Source organism: Pterocles gutturalis, unplaced genomic scaffold (assembly GCF_000699245.1).
Source record: "Pterocles gutturalis isolate BGI_N339 unplaced genomic scaffold, ASM69924v1 scaffold492, whole genome shotgun sequence".
Lineage (NCBI taxonomy): Eukaryota > Metazoa > Chordata > Aves > Pterocliformes > Pteroclidae > Pterocles > Pterocles gutturalis.
The window spans coordinates 38,378-55,595 of record NW_010107646.1 but is presented as its reverse complement, the minus strand read 5'-3'; the positions used below and the strand labels follow the sequence as shown (position 1 = coordinate 55,595).

Here is a 17,218-nt window from a genome sequence, read left to right as displayed (position 1 = left end):
GGCCGAATCCATATGACAGTGAGAATTTAAAGTGAAATGAAAATACTTATTCTGTCTAATAAATAATAAAAATGTTCATCTTAAAAAATATCTACTCTAGTAGGTCCTCATCATTAATCATGCATATTCCCTTAGCAAAAATGTGCTGCGTAAAGAGTATTGTTATATACAGCAAATTTGTCTAGATTTTTTCTTTACAGTCCTATCAGAACCAGGTATTACATAGACAAAAATCAATAAATAATAAAGATTACCAGTTAGAGGTACAGTAAGGATCTCAACATATTTTTTTCTATGTAGGGAATAACTGACTGGCTTCCATTCCATTACCTTGAAAGTTAAATTATGTTATTATATAAATGTTGTAAAACACCACTGAGACATATAAAGTTTTTCCACCATTTGATGCACATTTTTAACTATTCATCCTAAAACAAATTATAATAATATTACAGGGCTACTATAAAAAGCACTGCATTTAGTACTGTAGTTCTCTTTTGTTTTCACTACCTCTTCATGCCTTTAGAAACACTCGGAGCCAAACCTCAGGGGAGAAGCATTAAGGCCATACTCAGCTGAAGTCTTCAATTATCTTCTTTGTCAACCTTTAAGTACTTTTAATCAGACTTTATCTCACATCTAAACAGGTGTATTGCGAGATGTATCACTGAAATGTATCACATAAATGTAAGGCTGGATATTTGTTTTTTCCATTATTAGAGTGTAACTTTCTGCCATGATTACACACTGTGTTCAGATTTGTTTTTTACCCTAAAGCTTATTCCTAATATTTAACAACAAATATGTTTAAAATGTCTGGAACCAGGACCAATATTTTCATCTGGAAATCTGATAGATTTTTGCAGCTGATCTAAATTGAAGGTTACTGAAAGATGCTACAATTTTGGTCAGCTTGAGGGATCTTGGAATACACAAAGCATAGATTGAAGGCAAATAAATTAAGGAAAAATTAGTAGTGCAAATTAAGGCAGTGTAAGTAGGAATCTGTTTCTGTTCTTTTCATTCAGTTTGGTGGAGTCACTCCTGGCTCACTGCACTGCTTCAGTTTGGTTCCCAGTTGTTGAAGTGTAATACTGCTCATAAGGATTATACTGCAACTTTTGTGCTTCACATGTCTAATCAAATTTCTGTTCAGATAATGGCTACATTCTGTATTTTGCCATTTCAGTCAGTACAAAATCAGACACAGTAATTACAGACCAAGGCCCTTAATGCCTTGTAAGAGTATGTTGTTACAGGCTATAATCACATTTCTTGTTTGTTTAGTTGTTTTTTTCTACATGGCTTTTGCCTGTGGCTTCCAGATTTTGTTCATGTATTTTGTTGCTGTGCACAGCTAAATCATATATACTAACTGTACTCCTCACCCTTGTTAGTATACACTTTGGGTATTAGCACGCTGATTCCAAAGGCAGAAGTACACTTGGCATTTTGTGCTACATTAAGTTTTCTTATTTTATGCAAGACAATAATCAAATAGTAAGAAAAACTGTCAGCGGTCTAACATGGGCTACAAAACCTACATAAGACATAATACTTGTAAACTGATACATAAAAATGTAAATATTTCCCATGGAATTGGACAGGTCATGTATTTCTGAAGCTTATACCAGTTGCAAATAACTTCCACATATGTGCACAGTAGTCCACAAGTCCACGTGCCCAGAAATGTTTATGAGAAAGATTTGGCCCACCAGAGCTCTAAGAAACACATGTATTTTCACAATCCACATGCCAGCATATGGAAACAATTTCTAGCTTTTACTCTTTTTTGAAGAGGTATATCTTACAAGACCTTCTTGGTAGCCACTGGAGACTTTAGGTACAATGACTGAAGCATGGAAGAGAGATTTCAAAAGGCCTTTTTTCAGTGCTATCTTACTTTCTGTAGCTCCTGTCTCAGCCATGATGGCAGGGGTTGTCCCAATTTGTGTAGGAGTTTTGACAGTTCCACATTGTGATCTCTGTAGTAGCTTGACAGAAAAGCCCTGCACTGATGGATACAAAATGAGATATTTTTATTTAATAAAATGCTGTACTGCAGTCACTGTGAATTCTAGGTTTCAAAGTTTGTTTTACCTGTGTCAAAACTTTACTTTCTCTTACGCAATTTATATGGTTTTATGCTAGCTACTGCATGCAAGTTTAAGCTCTTCAGTTAGGAGCTGAACAGTAAAAGATAATTTCAAGAGAAACAAAGGTTGTCCAAAATTAACATGGAAGTCAAAGCAAAGGATCTGATTCTACCCTCAGACATTCATCTAAATTAAGAATCACACTGAAGTGATGCAGTTACTTTGTATTTACTGGAATGTGATTGAAATGAAAGCTCCTAAAATATCTTCCTATGTAGGCATGTAGCAATTAGTATAACCCCATTTTCAGAAGTATTTAGAATTGAAAAATACAACAATAAACAAACACAGTTTTGTCTTCTCTCTGGCCAAAAGCCTTCTCACCCAATGATTTTATATCAGTATGATTCTACTGATGTAAAGTTACTTATAATGTAAGTACTGTGAGAAAAAAAAAATCCCAGCTTATTTGCCACATTAATACTTACTACTGTTCAAACTGTAAATTTTTATTTGCATTCTAGCCAAGCTAAATGAAATGGGAACACAGGACAGAATAAACACAGAAGTTACAGCTAGAAGAGAAGACAAACTGTCTTTGGGTACAGGCTGCAGCATTTGATCTGATGGAAATTTCTTCATTTGAGCATTTGTCTGGGAAAGGCATGTATAAAATTCATAGAAACAGAACCTAATCGCTCTTAAAACTGTATTTTATGAGAGTCTGCATTACCTGTCATGGTCTAACTACTCTCAAAGACAAGGGATCAGACTTAAATACACATATCTGATCATGACTAAGAAAAAACATGCACCATGGAGCCTCTGCTGCTTAAGTCACTTGGGTAAATGGGACAGGTTTCCAAGTGAATTACAGGGGTGACAAGTTTTAAAAGTTGTTTTTTTAATGACTTAAATTCTTCACATTTGAAATAAAGAACTGAAAAAGTTGATGCACTCCACAACTATCTTAAATGTTTCACTTGTAAGGAAAGGGAGTAAAATAATTAATGTCTACTTAATTTTGTCTTCTCTCCTGCCTTATGATTTTGCCTGTGTGCTGTCCCATATGTGGCAACTGAATCCCTGTATAATGCCAATAAGCGTAATGATTTACCTCAGAATCCATAGGAGGGTATTTTCTACCTTTGCTCTTCCCAAGACACTTGGTTTTTCCTTCTTCCAAGAGCTGACACCAGAAACCTTTATGTGAGTCGAACCTGAAACAAATATTTTGTACCCTTTCAACACAGAAACACAATAGAGTAAGTTCCTATACTCTTAAGAGCTTTTTTTTTTTTTGCTCTGGTAAATTGTCATTTCAGGAGAAATAGTGGCAAGCAAGTGGGGAAATAGAGAAGCTGAGGAGAGTTAAGAGGCAGAAGGTAGTAAGAATTGGCTACAGATACAAAGTGTGAACTAGAAGTAAATAAAGAGAAGAAAGAAAGGAGAGAGGCAGGAGCCACCACTAATCCTGGAAAGACTGAATCTTACAATGTAAAAGCCGTGAGATGCTGCAAGGAAGATGCATCTCTCAAGTTTAGACTGAAGAAGTGGGTATCTGCTAATGGTACAATTAGGATCCAGGCTATTCTGAAGATTCCTGTTGGGGCAGAAAGATTTAGTATGGGCAAAGACACTGGTATATGGTGTTTGTCTTCATTAGATCAAATCAAATATAATAACCATAATAAAAATACTTAATAAAGTGTATGCATTCTATACATGTTGACATGTATCATTTGGTTACATATTTCGGAGCATGTTTTGAGGATTACATCATGCCTTCAGAGAATACATACCTAGTCAACAGAGAGCAGGCATGCAGAATAAAGGCAGGGCTTTTGCTTGCAACACAGACACAGGTAACATCTGTCTTCATTGTGTAAGACATACTATAGTTAGGCAGTACCAATGGGAAGTAACTTATTTAGTGAACAGCTACATTGGTTGGAGCAATTGGTTTAATTTTCTCTCCTAGAGAACTTTTGCAAGCTAAGATAGAAAGCACTTCTTCCAGCTGGACTTACTTTGTTTTCATCAGTACAATGCAACCACGAACAAATTTTTCTTCTTAGTTATCTTTGTCCACTCTGTAGAAATGAATCTTAAGATACCTAGCCTACAGTTCACTTCCCAATCTTTCACTCTAAATCTGGTATATTGGTATACCAATATACACATAATATATAATATTGGAATATCAATATAATGGCCTTGCAGACTGTTACATAATTGGAAGCTACAAAACACTTTGAGTTCTTTGGAGAAAGGATACACAAATATTTGTGTTTTGTTTCCCATTGCTCTATTGCAATCTTGTAATTACAAGCAAAAATAAATTGTATTTTATGTACCTTTTGGAGAAAACATGCCAGAATAAATTAATTTAAGGAAAAATTAATTACTGGTGTAAATAAGGTGACATCAGCTGAGGGGACAGATTGGTCTTGGTGCATTTTAATGGAACACGTCACTATTTCTGTGAACGTTACCTGTTTTTGAGGGCAGACATGAAGGAAAATGCATGCTATAGCATTAGAAGCAGATGGGATTAATTGACAGTATCCAGGCAAAAGGATACTTCAGTATCAGGCCTTCAGTAGAAAGCAAATATATTTTCAATTGACTTAAAGGGCCAAATAATCCCTGAAGTTAAGTCTTTACGATGAACTTGATTCTATCTCATGAAAGATGAAAGTCTGTTTTGCTACCTGCGCCATAAAAAGGAATACAGTAAAACTAGATGAAAGCATTGAACAGAGAAATGTCAAGGAGATAAAAACATTATTTTGTGAGAGCCTCCTATAAGGACAGAGAATAACCTTAAATTCAAAAGAGTAAACCTAAGGTTACCAGTCTTATTTTTAGGGCAATCAAATCTAAATGTCAGAATCGCAAGGATTTGTGTACACATGTATTTATGACATACAGAGTGGATGTTACATTCCTGACTGACACTCTTGAATCTTTCTTGCAGATAATGTCAAAAATGAAGAGAAACTAATTCTCTTTCCTTCCTGTTTATCTATATCAGCATTCCATTTCCCATTTACCTGTGGAAATAAAATTCCTTTCTATTAATCCAAAATTCTTATGCAATTCTCACAAAGCAATACCTACTTTGTCCTTTTGTCAGAGGTCTACTTCTTTAACAGTCAACCTCCACATTGAATGGCTCAGTGTGTTTCACAGAAAATCTAACCCTGAACTGTGTTCTTCGCAGACACTGAAGAATACAACCTCCTGACAGCTCAATTACAGTGAGAAGTATGAGAGGCTTTATTTTGCAGTGAGCTTACTTAGAGACTAACTAGTATTTTAGGAATGTAGCAACATGTGAAAATGACGATTAAATTAACTCACGTTAGGGCTTCAGAGTAATTATAATGAGGAGAGACTCCCAGAAATTTCTGTACTTCATCCATTACAGTAGATGGGTCAGTTCTCAGCTGCTGTCCATCAATAATTAGCAACTACAACAAATAAAATAAATGAAAGTTTAATTGAAAATTTATTATTTTGAGCTTCAAACTGAAACTCCCAGCTCTGTCAAAATCATTCACTATCTGGAGAGAGCTGCCCCAGATAATTGGTCCAGTTGTATTTGTCATCATCATTAATGAGCTGGGAGCAGTGTAAATGGCATGTTAATTAGATCTGAAATGATATTAAATTGGAAGATGTTGTGACAACAGAGAAATAGCAGTGAAGGACCTAGCAAGGTAAGAAATATTGTCAGGAAATTGAATGAGACTTGTCCAGACAAGAAAAAAAGGTAATAATGTCTAGAGAAATAACCTATAATTCTCATAAGCACACACACATATATATATATATATATGTTACAGTAATGTTGAAGAGCTTATCACTGGAAATAGTCAAAAAGCCAGAAACCATTAGGCAGATGTTAAGTGAAATGTGTTACTTCTAGACCCATACAACAATACATAATTGTATGAAAAAAAACTTTTTTGAGAATATTAATAAAGGCAAATGCTACAAGGACCTTAAGGCAAGGACGCAGATAGATACAGAATGTGCAGTACATCTGTAAGAAAGCCAGGTAATGGTAGGGAATTTCTTTTTCTTCTTTTCGTGCTTGTCCATATACACACTCACAGTAGGCTACTTTAGAGTGGGCCTCTTTTACCTGGAGGTGAATCTTTAGGGAAACAGAGACTACCTGAAAATTTGAAATGTGGTATCAAGCCAAAATGACCCACCAATGGTGCAGCAAGTTTGGGTCTTTGTGACTGCTGGAAGAGAAACCAGGTCCCAAATGGATTAGTTAAGTATTGACTTCCTGCCTTGGGAAAACCTCTACTTTTTCCATCATGCTTTAGTGATGAAAAGGAGGGGGGAAATAGATTTGCAGATGGTTCAAACATTTCTTTCTTAAAGCAGAACTGAAGCTTGTTGTTATATTTCTGCGCAAGCAGAGAGAGTAAAATCATATGAATTGCTTCCAGGATTGGGTGAAACTTAGAGGTTTGCAAGACTGTGAGGTTTCAGAGTGTAATCAAAATGGAGAAAATGTCTTTTCTTTTCAAAGATTGGTCTTTGGAATTACCCATAAATAGAATGTGATTTAGAGATGCAGATTAGTGGAAGCATCAGGCTGTTCAGAAAGCAGTAGCTCATCCCAGAAATCTTTGCAATTAGATGCATGATGACTGCCTGAATCCAAAAACAAACCCACTGCTTTCCTAAGACATAAGCTTTGAGAACAGGCCTTAATGACTTCATAGCACCGATGTCAAAAAACCTCCCAAATGGGGGATATTTCCATCTGAAAGAATTGAGGTCTTTCTCTTCACTATTGAAAAAACATTTAAAGAGAAATATCTGTGCCATCACCACTTCTGCCACCCCCAAAAAGACATAAAAGAGGGAGTTTCACCAGTGGAAATTCATTCGAATCTCTGACATTCCCAGGGAGCAAATAACAAAAAATGCTCCCCCTCAACTTTCTGGGAGGTTGTAAGGAACTGAGCCAAAATTTTTCCTTACTTGTACTGATTTATTCATATTCTAATCTCATGAAGATGTGATTTCATGAAATTCCTCAAAATCTAAGGCATTTCATGTATTCATGAGGCAGAGAAATTAAAGAGTGTTATTTTTACAAAGCAGATAGTTTTATATGTAATGAAAATACTACAGATTAAGTATTTTGAGTCACTTTGCAGTGTATTGATCATCTTACTGCAATATTGCTGACAGCTGAAGAGATTGCTTCAGTCCTTGCTTTTCCACTATACGTGAGTTACTGCATGTCTAAAAGTCACCACGGTGGGAGAAGAGCAAGAGAGAGAGTTTGGAGAAGAGAACAGCTTAGAAACCACCTGAGTTCTTCAGCTTCAGACAGGCCATTTAATGACACCTGTGACAAAAAAAATCACTTTATTTCCTATAGAGCTGGCACATCAGCATATCTTTTGGCTCATGAGGGAGTTCATCATGGTAGGTCCTCTTTTCTTCTGCATGACTGCATTGTAGCAATGAGGTGTAGGTGGGAAATTACCTTAGAGACATGAGCTTCCTGTACTTTTAGAGATCTGTCTTGGTAACCAGACAAAATAGGCCTTTTTGTATGACTCATGAGATAATAAATTAAGTATATCAAAATTCTAAACATCTGAACCCCAAATCTGCAAAGTAGTCCAAGATTTGAAATTCTTACCATGTAAGACAAGTGTGCTGTTACCACTTTTCTAATGAAAAGGGGAATTTTACCTGTCCCTGTTGCTACTTACACTTACTGTATGCCTGCTGGCTTCATAATGGACATCAAGACTGCAACTCAGTCACACATGTAGACACTCTACAATTTATAGAAAATTAAAAACTATAGATAGCCTTATATACTCTGGGTTAGACAGAGCTCATTTGGAGAAAGAAGGCTCTAATTTTTTTTAGCTAAGGCTATATTTTAAGCTGAGCTGAGTTTAGGTCTTCCTAATGTAACTGTTTTATGCTTCAGCAGTTCCTTGAACTTGCTGGTGAGTTTGGATATGGTCTGCTGTACACTGCTGCTTTTGCAATGCAAGTGAATCCCTCATACTTGTACAGAGAAACACAAGGCTACCACATCTAGTTCCTCGCCATGGCTGTAGGATGTAAAATCAGGCAAAAATCTGTATGATAATACATATTGTTGAATATTCATGGATTACTTTTGGAGAAAAGCTAATGAAAATATAATGAATTTCATATGAGTATCATGATAATACAGTATTGTGAATTTCATGAAGTCTGCAAGGCTGTCCCAAAAGAGAATATGTGGAGAATAAAACCAACTGGATGCATCAGAGCTTCCTTGGCACACTATGGGAAAACAGAAGGTGCAGACTCCAGCCAGCTTGCCTTAGCTAAGCGAGTCCGGGATAAACAGGAGTCTGGATGCATCAGAGCTTCCTTGGCACACTCTGGGAAAACAGAAGGTACAGACTCCAGCCAGCTTGCCTTAGCTAAGTGAGTCCGGGATAAACAGAAGGTTCAGACTGCAGCCAACCTCCCTCAACTAAATTAATCTTTAAATGTTGGGTGGGGAGTAGTGCCAGACACACTGCTAATGTCAGAAAAATCCATTCCAGAAATAAATCTACCAAGGAGATACTGATCATCTGATACTCTCTGCCTAGGTTTTGTATATCAGATGATGTTCAGGGCTTAGGATGTGCATCTTTTGAGGCTTGACCTTACACAGGACCAGAAGGAGGCTAACAAATTGTATGTTATATCACAGAATGTTTAGAGATTAGAAGGGACCTCGAAAGATCATCTAGTCCAATCCCCCTGCCGGAGCAGGAACACCTAGATCAGATCACACAGGAACGCATCCAGGCGGGCTTTGAATGTCTCCAGAGAAGGAGACTCCACAACCTCTCTGGGCAGCCTGTTCCAGTGCTCTGTCACCCTCACCGTGAAGAAGTTTTTTCTCATATTCAAGTGGAACCTCCTATGTTCCAGCTTGAACCCATTGCCCCTTGTCCTATCACTGGATGTCACAGAGAAGAGCCTGGCTGCTGCTTTTGGGCTTCTAAATGATTGTTGTGATTTGTTTTGCAGAAGCAGCTCTCAGCTGTAAGGTGCTAAGACATGACATCCCTAGCAGTGTCAACCAACTACTTAGAACATGGCTATAAATAATCACAATCAATGTCTTAAAACATGCTCTAGTATATAAAGGATAGTACTGAGGATGAGTATTCAGTAGGCAAGACTTTTACGAAGGTAATATTTTAGGATATTTTATACACAAAATATTAGGATGTCAAGTTACAGTTTTATTCACCTGATAAGGTGGGAAGTAAGTTAGCCATCTTTCAATATGGATAGCATACCATCCGGGTGCTAGGCATCTCTTTTGGAGAGCTCTAAGATCAGATGGGGCTCGAGGTCCAGCTGTGATCACCTGATAGAAGCTGAATTTTAGAGCTGCAGGATCTTCATGTGATCGTTGATGCTGTAAAATAAATTACATTGCTGGAACTTTACAGACCAGAAAAGTTGGGAAAGTAAGACAAAACGGGTTGGTCTTACTGACCTGGCCTTACTGACCTTGCCATGAGTGATTATTTACATTGCAAGTTACTTAAAGTTAAGAAGTCCTCATCTGTATTAATTTGTTGAAAATGCTGGAATAAACATTGTTTGTATCAAAAAATATTCTTTATATCAAAATAAATAAAAAGATAGACTAATACTACCAATAACAAAATGGAATGTATAAATATTTATTTTCAATAAAATGCATGTCAGGTTTTATACAAATGAATCTGGCATAATAAACACAAACGGTAAGAAACTCTGTTCCTATTAATTTCATATTTTCTTTTTCCAGCTTACATGCAGAAAAGGCAAATTTGAACACTGGTATTTAAGAGGATCATTGGGTAATTCAGCTCAGAAGGGATCTCAGCAGGTTTCTAGCCAAGCCTCTTTTCCAAAGCAGGGTAAGCTATGGCATCAGAGTCAGGGCTGTGATTACTTCTCACCATAAAGTAATACAAAATATATCCCAGAAGTTCTAAAAACTTTATTCTCTTTGTAATTTTTATTTTATTTTTTTTTAAAGATATCTTTATTTTGCCAAATTCCTCCAAGCCTCTTTTCCAAAGCAGGGTAAGCTATGGCATCAGAGTCAGGGCTGTGATTACTTCTCACCATAAAGTAATACAAAATATATCCCAGAAGTTTATTCTCTTTGTAATTTTTATTTTTTTTTTTTTTAAAGATATCTTTATTTTGACAAATTCCTGTTGAAATCTGTGGACCAAAAGAACAAACATTTCTTAATCTACCTTGTATTTTGAGCATGAACTAGATAACTGTGATAAACTAATTTTTGTATGTGCTGATAACATAAATTAGTCAAGTAAATGAGCATTTTTACATGCTTATATTACAGGTAGACTTTTGAAAATGTAGCTTCTGGTATTTTAACCTTTGAAAGATTTTCAGGTTTACATTGATGGATACCCCAGCCCATGGGTGGTCATATATGGTGGACCGACTGACCAATGAAAGCTTGTATTATCCAAAACCTTTATGTATATATTTACTGAAAGGATATACAGGGAGTATTCAAAGTGGAAAGCTTCATTTGCGCCTGCCTGTGTTCTTTAAAGTGCATACCTGATACCAGGAATACGCTCGATCAGATGGATCAATGAGGATGGTGATGATCTTGGCCTTGGGGATGAGGGAAGCAGCTCGTTTAGGGGCTTCCTCAGAATGGAAATAGTTGGCACTTTTCTCAAAGAGGAAGTCGGTGGTGACATTGGAAGGAGTGGGGAAGAAATCCATGTACCTAGGAAAGCAACATCACTCTCAGAATTACTTAAAAGTCACAGAAAGGTTGACAAATCTGTTAAGAATATTTTATTCTAGAATAATCAATTCAAATAATAGCCTAATTGCCAAATAAAAGCAAACAGAAGTTTACATGATATTTTTGATCACATTTTACTTGGTATTAGCTTTCTTCTCACTACATATAACTAGACATTACAGCTATTTTTTGGTAACTGGATGAAAATGTTACAATATTCATGTATCTGCCAAAAAAGAGTGAATTCTCACTTTTTAGTCATAGCAAACTCCTATCAAAGTCAAAAGTAGAAAATGAGTTTTCCAAATTTGATCTTTTGCTGACGTCAATTACAGTGTGATACTGTAAGAAAAGATATTAATTATCAGAATTGTTTTTACTAAAAAAAGAGATTGTTAATGTGGGGAAGATGCACTGAACCACCCCCCCCCGCCCCATCCCCAGCTTCATCAGGTAAAAGGTTTCTAAGCAGTTACAGTGTCTTTCACTTATTGGTCTATAAGTCACTTTTTTCTGCTACAAATCTGCATAGCTACTGCTAGTCTCACATGCAGATGGTATGTAAAAAAGCTGAACTATGAGGACAACCACACAGCACAGTATGAAAGGCTGTCACTGCCCTGCTAGTTTATATCTGCCTAATGCTAATGCAAATATCTGAGAACATGAAACTGTTTCACTGAGCAAACAACAGACTCTATTTCCCAAAAATATTAGGGCTGATTTGATGAAAATGATGAAGCTATACCAATTTCCACTCACAAATGAAATTATTAGAAACTAATGACCCAACCTGACTGTGTGACCTCAGAACGTTTTACCAGAACATCAAAAGCAAAGTAAAAGGCCAGCTTTGAAAGAGGCAATAGGCACTAAAGGCAGGTCTGCTCTGTATCACGTATGGTGTCATTATGCTGTTGTACTGAAGTCCTGGTAGTAGACTGAGTAAAATACAAGGCAGTGAGGACTTCAACCTTGTAAGGAAACACAACATTAAATATGGTACTACACCGAATTTTGGAAAAAAAGTTAATTGATGCTTCAAATAACATGCCAAATTTGGAAAAAATTAGAAGTTGATGCGGTGTCAGTGCAAAATGGTAAAGAGATCAGACCAGGTGGGATATCAAGAGGTTATAAAGTTTAGGCTCGTTATTATTTCTGCCTCTCAGAATCGCAGAACTCAGTACCTCATTCATGAGACAATTATTAAACTCCTGCCATATACATCTATACCCCTTTCAAGCTGGCAATGCTGACGTTGCTGAGGTCCTAACAGGTGAAAGAACCCTTTCCTGCCTCTGTAGTTAGCCTTGGTCTAACTGTAAGCTTGGACAAACTAAGTCAGAATCAGCTCTCAGAAAAAGCTATACCTCCGTAACCACAAAAGAAATTAAACTGATCGTTAGTTGTGAATACTCTTGCCTTGAAAGAATCCTAGTCAATTAATGGACTAATGAGGAGAGACCTTGTATCTAATTAACATTTGGTAAGCTCATTACATGCCAGCATTAAAATACCCTATCAGCCTGAAGGTCTGAGAGATTTGTCTGGCAGACAATGCAAATCTAAGTTAAACAAATATACCAACAAGTAGTTCTGAGTATCTAAAACAACTGGGAGAACCTGTCAGAGGCAAGTGGGGCATGTAGCGCAGTGGTACCAATAGCTGAATGGGTGCTGTAGAGTGAGAACCTGACGAAAGGATGCACCTGGTCTATACACGCTGACCACTGTGTTAAAATTAAGGTAATTCAGCATGTCTAGCGGACATATTGTATCTGCATGTCAGGGAAGTGGATACGGCAGGAGGAAACGAGAGAAGCAGCAAAGTGGTCTTCTAGCAACATGGAAACATTGATTTTGTGGAAGAACTGACTCACTATACTTAGGCTGTCTCCATCACTGTGGATCTGCTATGCCTTACTTGCACGTCATCTCTGACTTGAAAAGTCGTAATAACAGCAAGGAGTCAGCTCTCTAATTTCCAGTTATTCAGCTGGTGTCTCTCTATTGGTAATAACTGGCTGACTCACCACACTTTGTAATAAGAATCTGCTTCAACAATTATAACTCTGTAAAAACTGAGTGACTTCAAAAGAAATTGGATCTGACATATCTGCACTAAGGCTTTATAACAGTGTTCACTCTCTTCATTTTATGGATTAATACAAAGTCAAAGACAATACAGCTATTTTCCCTTAAACTGAGGAGAAAAAAAAAAAGACAAAATATCAATTATCCTTGACTAGTGGTCCCCAGACACTACAGCATGTTATTGCTTTTCATCTTAGAATATTTTATACTGCAGCACTTTCTGAAAGCAAGAGAAATCAAGAATGTAGGTATGTCCAGTGATTCCCCAGTAGCCATAGTGAACATGGCAGCAGTGATACCTACTCTTTTTTAACACCACTTACTACCTCTACAGAGACACTAATGTTCTCCTAAACACCTGATCTTTGAAAAATAAAAATTGAGAGGCTTTCTCTGTCGCCCTCTATACCTGATTGCCCCTTCTAAATCCTATTTAAAGGGAAAATTGCCTCTCTCTGATATTACCTTTACTTTTCTTACGAAAAAAGCTTTTTAACAGGAACATGATTTTTGCCTCCATATATCCAACTAACAACCATTACTGTCCCAACTTCAGAGGCATGTATAGTAAAAAATACTTCTTTTGTTACCCTTTTGCATATATTAATATTTGGATTTCAAAACAAAGCCTCACAATAGTGCATTTATGACATTCTGTAGTAAGATTATTATCCACTTCCATTTATTTATCATTTTAGAAGAATACTGGTTATTTTTTTATTGCACTCTCTATAAAAACATTTAACGTTACCAACAGTAATGTAATTTTTCTATTTTTTCACAATATAGAAACTTTTATATTTATACTAATAACCCATCTTACCAATCAATCCCCCTGTGGTAGTTATTTCTATTAAAGAACTGTACCTCCTCAAAGGTTTTTGGGCTGGGGGAGTTACTAATGATGGAAGGATGCATGATCAGGAACAAATATAAGGCTGTGGTACCTGCAAATAGGAGAAAAGTTAAAGATTAAAAAAAAAATACATACACTTTTTTGGGGGGTCATGCTGGCAGATGGACTAAACCAGCTTTATTCCATTTCACTTCGGTGAGGGGACGCTGATTTATGTCACCTAAGAATCTGTGCATGCTGTGCTTTTAAAATGAAGACATTTAAAGAACTGTAACATAAACTGAAGTGCCAATGCCGAAACAATTTTTTCACACTTTTAAAACCTGTGTTTTAAAAATAATTATTGTTTTTTTATGAGACTGTCACAAAAAACAATTTAGAAGTCTTGTACTCCGTAACTATTGGGGATTGGTGAAGATGAAAGGAAGCACATATCCGATTTTCTGACTGCAGAGAAGAAGATTAACCATTAAGTTAATTTATAAACTACTGCAACCTTGCAATTCAAACTGTCCATTAGGAACTTCTTGACTTGAAGTAAATGCCATGAAATAACAAGTTTCTATAAGCAAGACACTTGTAGTACAGACGAGAACTTGCAGTTAAGCATCTACACCATTTGAAAAATTGCTGTCCTTTCCTCCTTCAGCTTTGACAGGATCTTGTGAATCTTGCTGATCTCTTCATCGGTGTTACTCATTTTGACACAAAGGCAAAAAAATCTGACACGCACCTGAACCCTGTATTTTCAAAATGTGTACTGTTTGTTGTTGTAACTTAAATTATTAAATTATATTTGTGTGATGTCTGAAAATAAAAAAAATGCTATTAGATGATCAAGATGTCTACAGATCACTCTGAGTAAAAAGTAATTAATGGGTATAATTATTTGAACTTACACATAGCCCATCTTGTTAAAAGACAATAAACTCTCACCAGTTTTCTGGGGTCCTACAACCAAGAATTTTGGTAATCGATCACAGGTTTTTTCTTTAGACCAGATATCTCTGTGCCGTTTGTCATCACAGGGATTCTAAAATGGAGAAGAACAACTAAGAATTTCACTGGTAATCATACCTGATAATGTTCTTAAACTATATTTACATAAAATACCAATTTTTCACCGATCTACAAATATTCTTACCAGAAATTATTATTTTCCTTTATGACAGAAAACCACTTTATATATTAAAGAAGTATTCCAGTGATGCAGAAACTATATTTGTTAAGTGTTTGTGGTTTTTTGGGTTTTTTTTGAGAATAGTCACTTTCAGACAAGTATGTTCACAAAATGTGGTTTTCATTCTAACTCACTGCTACATATATAGTTACCCAGCTACCCAACAGACCCCAGGACAGGGTAATTTCTCCTACGAAATGTCAGTATGTTCAGCTGAATTATGGCAAAGACAAATTCGATCCCACATACTTAAGATGTGGGAATCATTCAAGATCAATTGATCAATTACATACAAATTAGGAAGACTCAAAATTGCTGATGAGTTCTCTAATTACTGACTTTTTCTTTTACATTACTGTAACAGCTACCACCCTATACATGCTATAGTTTTTAAACTAAAATAGTGAATGAAGGATTTCCATTCGCAAATGTATATTCTGATCCTCCAGTTCAAATCAGTACATAATATTGAATCCTGTTTTTTCATGTGCTGCTTTACATTTGTAATTTGTTTTAGAAATGCTACTTGCAAACAATTTTTTTGACAGCTGTTTGGCAGCACTGCACTGAGATGAAGGGAATTACCGATCTTCTAGGTTAAAAAAAAAGTAATTATTGAGATTCATTTGAATTAGAGACAAAGTACATCACATTCAATATGTTAGTCACTGTTACTTACAAATTTCTTTGCTAAGTAGTTTTTATTTTTGAAGTCATTTGGCTACAGGCTAATTTCCGTTTTTTAAATTCATGCTCTGCAAAATTCTTGACATTTTTTCCCCCTAGTTCAATATTATATTCAGTAACAGCATGAATTTCAATCTGTATATTTAAGTCCAAATTTGCAAACTCATACTCAAATACTAAGTTGGCAATTGAATATCCAGTGCTAGACAACATTTGAGTAAGCAATCTTAAACACATTTTTGATTTAGTAAAGCTTGCTCCTTAGAATATTTCTACCAAGTCACCTCAAAAGGATGACACCTGGGATACATGTTATCCGTGCAGGGACACATGTATCTACAGCACTCAGACCTTCCACTGAATTGGTTGAACTGTCTCTGAGTGTGTCCAAAAAGAACAATTCCTACATTTGTAAAAGCAAGTAAAGTAACAAATAAAACAAATTAAAGATTATTTTAATTATACATATTAATTTCACAATCTTGCTATGGGGATTTATGTGACAGGGAAAACAATTGCTTATGCTGAAGCTTCAGTAAGCTGTCTTATGGAACTAACTAGTGAATCTAAAAATACTATTGTTTTTCACTACAAGAACCCGAAACAAAGAACTTCACAAAAAACACCATCAAGATGAATTTTTTTCTGATCTCTTTATCAGCAAACCTGCCTACCTGCCACAGAGGGTCCTTTTGCTCGGGGAATAGTTCAAAATACTTGCGAGCCAGCTGAACTGGAGGAAGAGTTTGCAGTCTCAGGTTTGTCCAGGTATGAACAAAGTTGGCCAGATTCACAAAGGTGTATAACCCCAAACGGTCGTTTCCATAATTAGACAAATGTGTCATGAAGATGCTAATCTTTAGAAAACAAAATAAAGAAAGCAGACATTAACTCTTTGTGTCAGTAGATGGCAGTGTAACCATAGATAATATAAATTTAATTTCCATTTTTCTGTTATTTAGAGCTGCAAGACTTTGATCCCATCCTTACAGATCTTACTATCCTTGCTCTTTGCTGAATTACATCCTCCTTCTCATGCCAACTCAATGCAACCAATGAAGAAAACTGCAGAATAGGTACTATGAGGTCTGTGTGACCTAGGATATGCAATCCTATCCTGGGCTTGTACAATATTTACATGATCTTTATGTAAATTCACTTAATAGAGAATACAGCAAAAACAATAAATGCGATATTAAAATTGTGAACTCTGTTTTCATGGAAGAGTAAAGAAGTCAAAGAGGACAGCTGACCTCTACTGCTGCGATACAAATCTTGTTGATCCAGCTGTAAGGTTTATATGATAAGTAATTCATTTCTTCTAGAAAGCTACTCTTCAAGCATGAGGCAGTCAGTCAAATCATATGCAGAAACAAAAAAAAAATCTGAAACCTGATTGAGTGCTTTCAAATAATTGTACATAAAATACTCCTAAATAATTAAAAAAGCTTAATACCCCATTA

General features: G+C 36.0%; 1 protein-coding gene across 1 annotated transcript in view; it reads right to left on the bottom strand.

Moving 5' to 3' along the window:
- Positions 1–1,894: 1,894 nt before the first annotated feature.
- LOC104472474 (bifunctional heparan sulfate N-deacetylase/N-sulfotransferase 3-like) overlaps positions 1,895–17,218 on the bottom strand; it is a 39,478-nt gene continuing 24,154 nt past the window's right edge. Inside the window, exons 7-14 of the mRNA XM_010088169.1 lie at positions 16,430–16,612; positions 14,825–14,921; positions 13,856–13,979; positions 10,740–10,914; positions 9,397–9,567; positions 5,463–5,572; positions 3,214–3,316; positions 1,895–2,014 (exon numbers count right to left, since the gene is read on the bottom strand). Coding sequence (XP_010086471.1) covers positions 1,895–2,014; positions 3,214–3,316; positions 5,463–5,572; positions 9,397–9,567; positions 10,740–10,914; positions 13,856–13,979; positions 14,825–14,921; positions 16,430–16,612 — 1,083 coding nt within the window. The remainder of the gene's footprint in view (positions 2,015–3,213; positions 3,317–5,462; positions 5,573–9,396; positions 9,568–10,739; positions 10,915–13,855; positions 13,980–14,824; positions 14,922–16,429; positions 16,613–17,218) is intronic.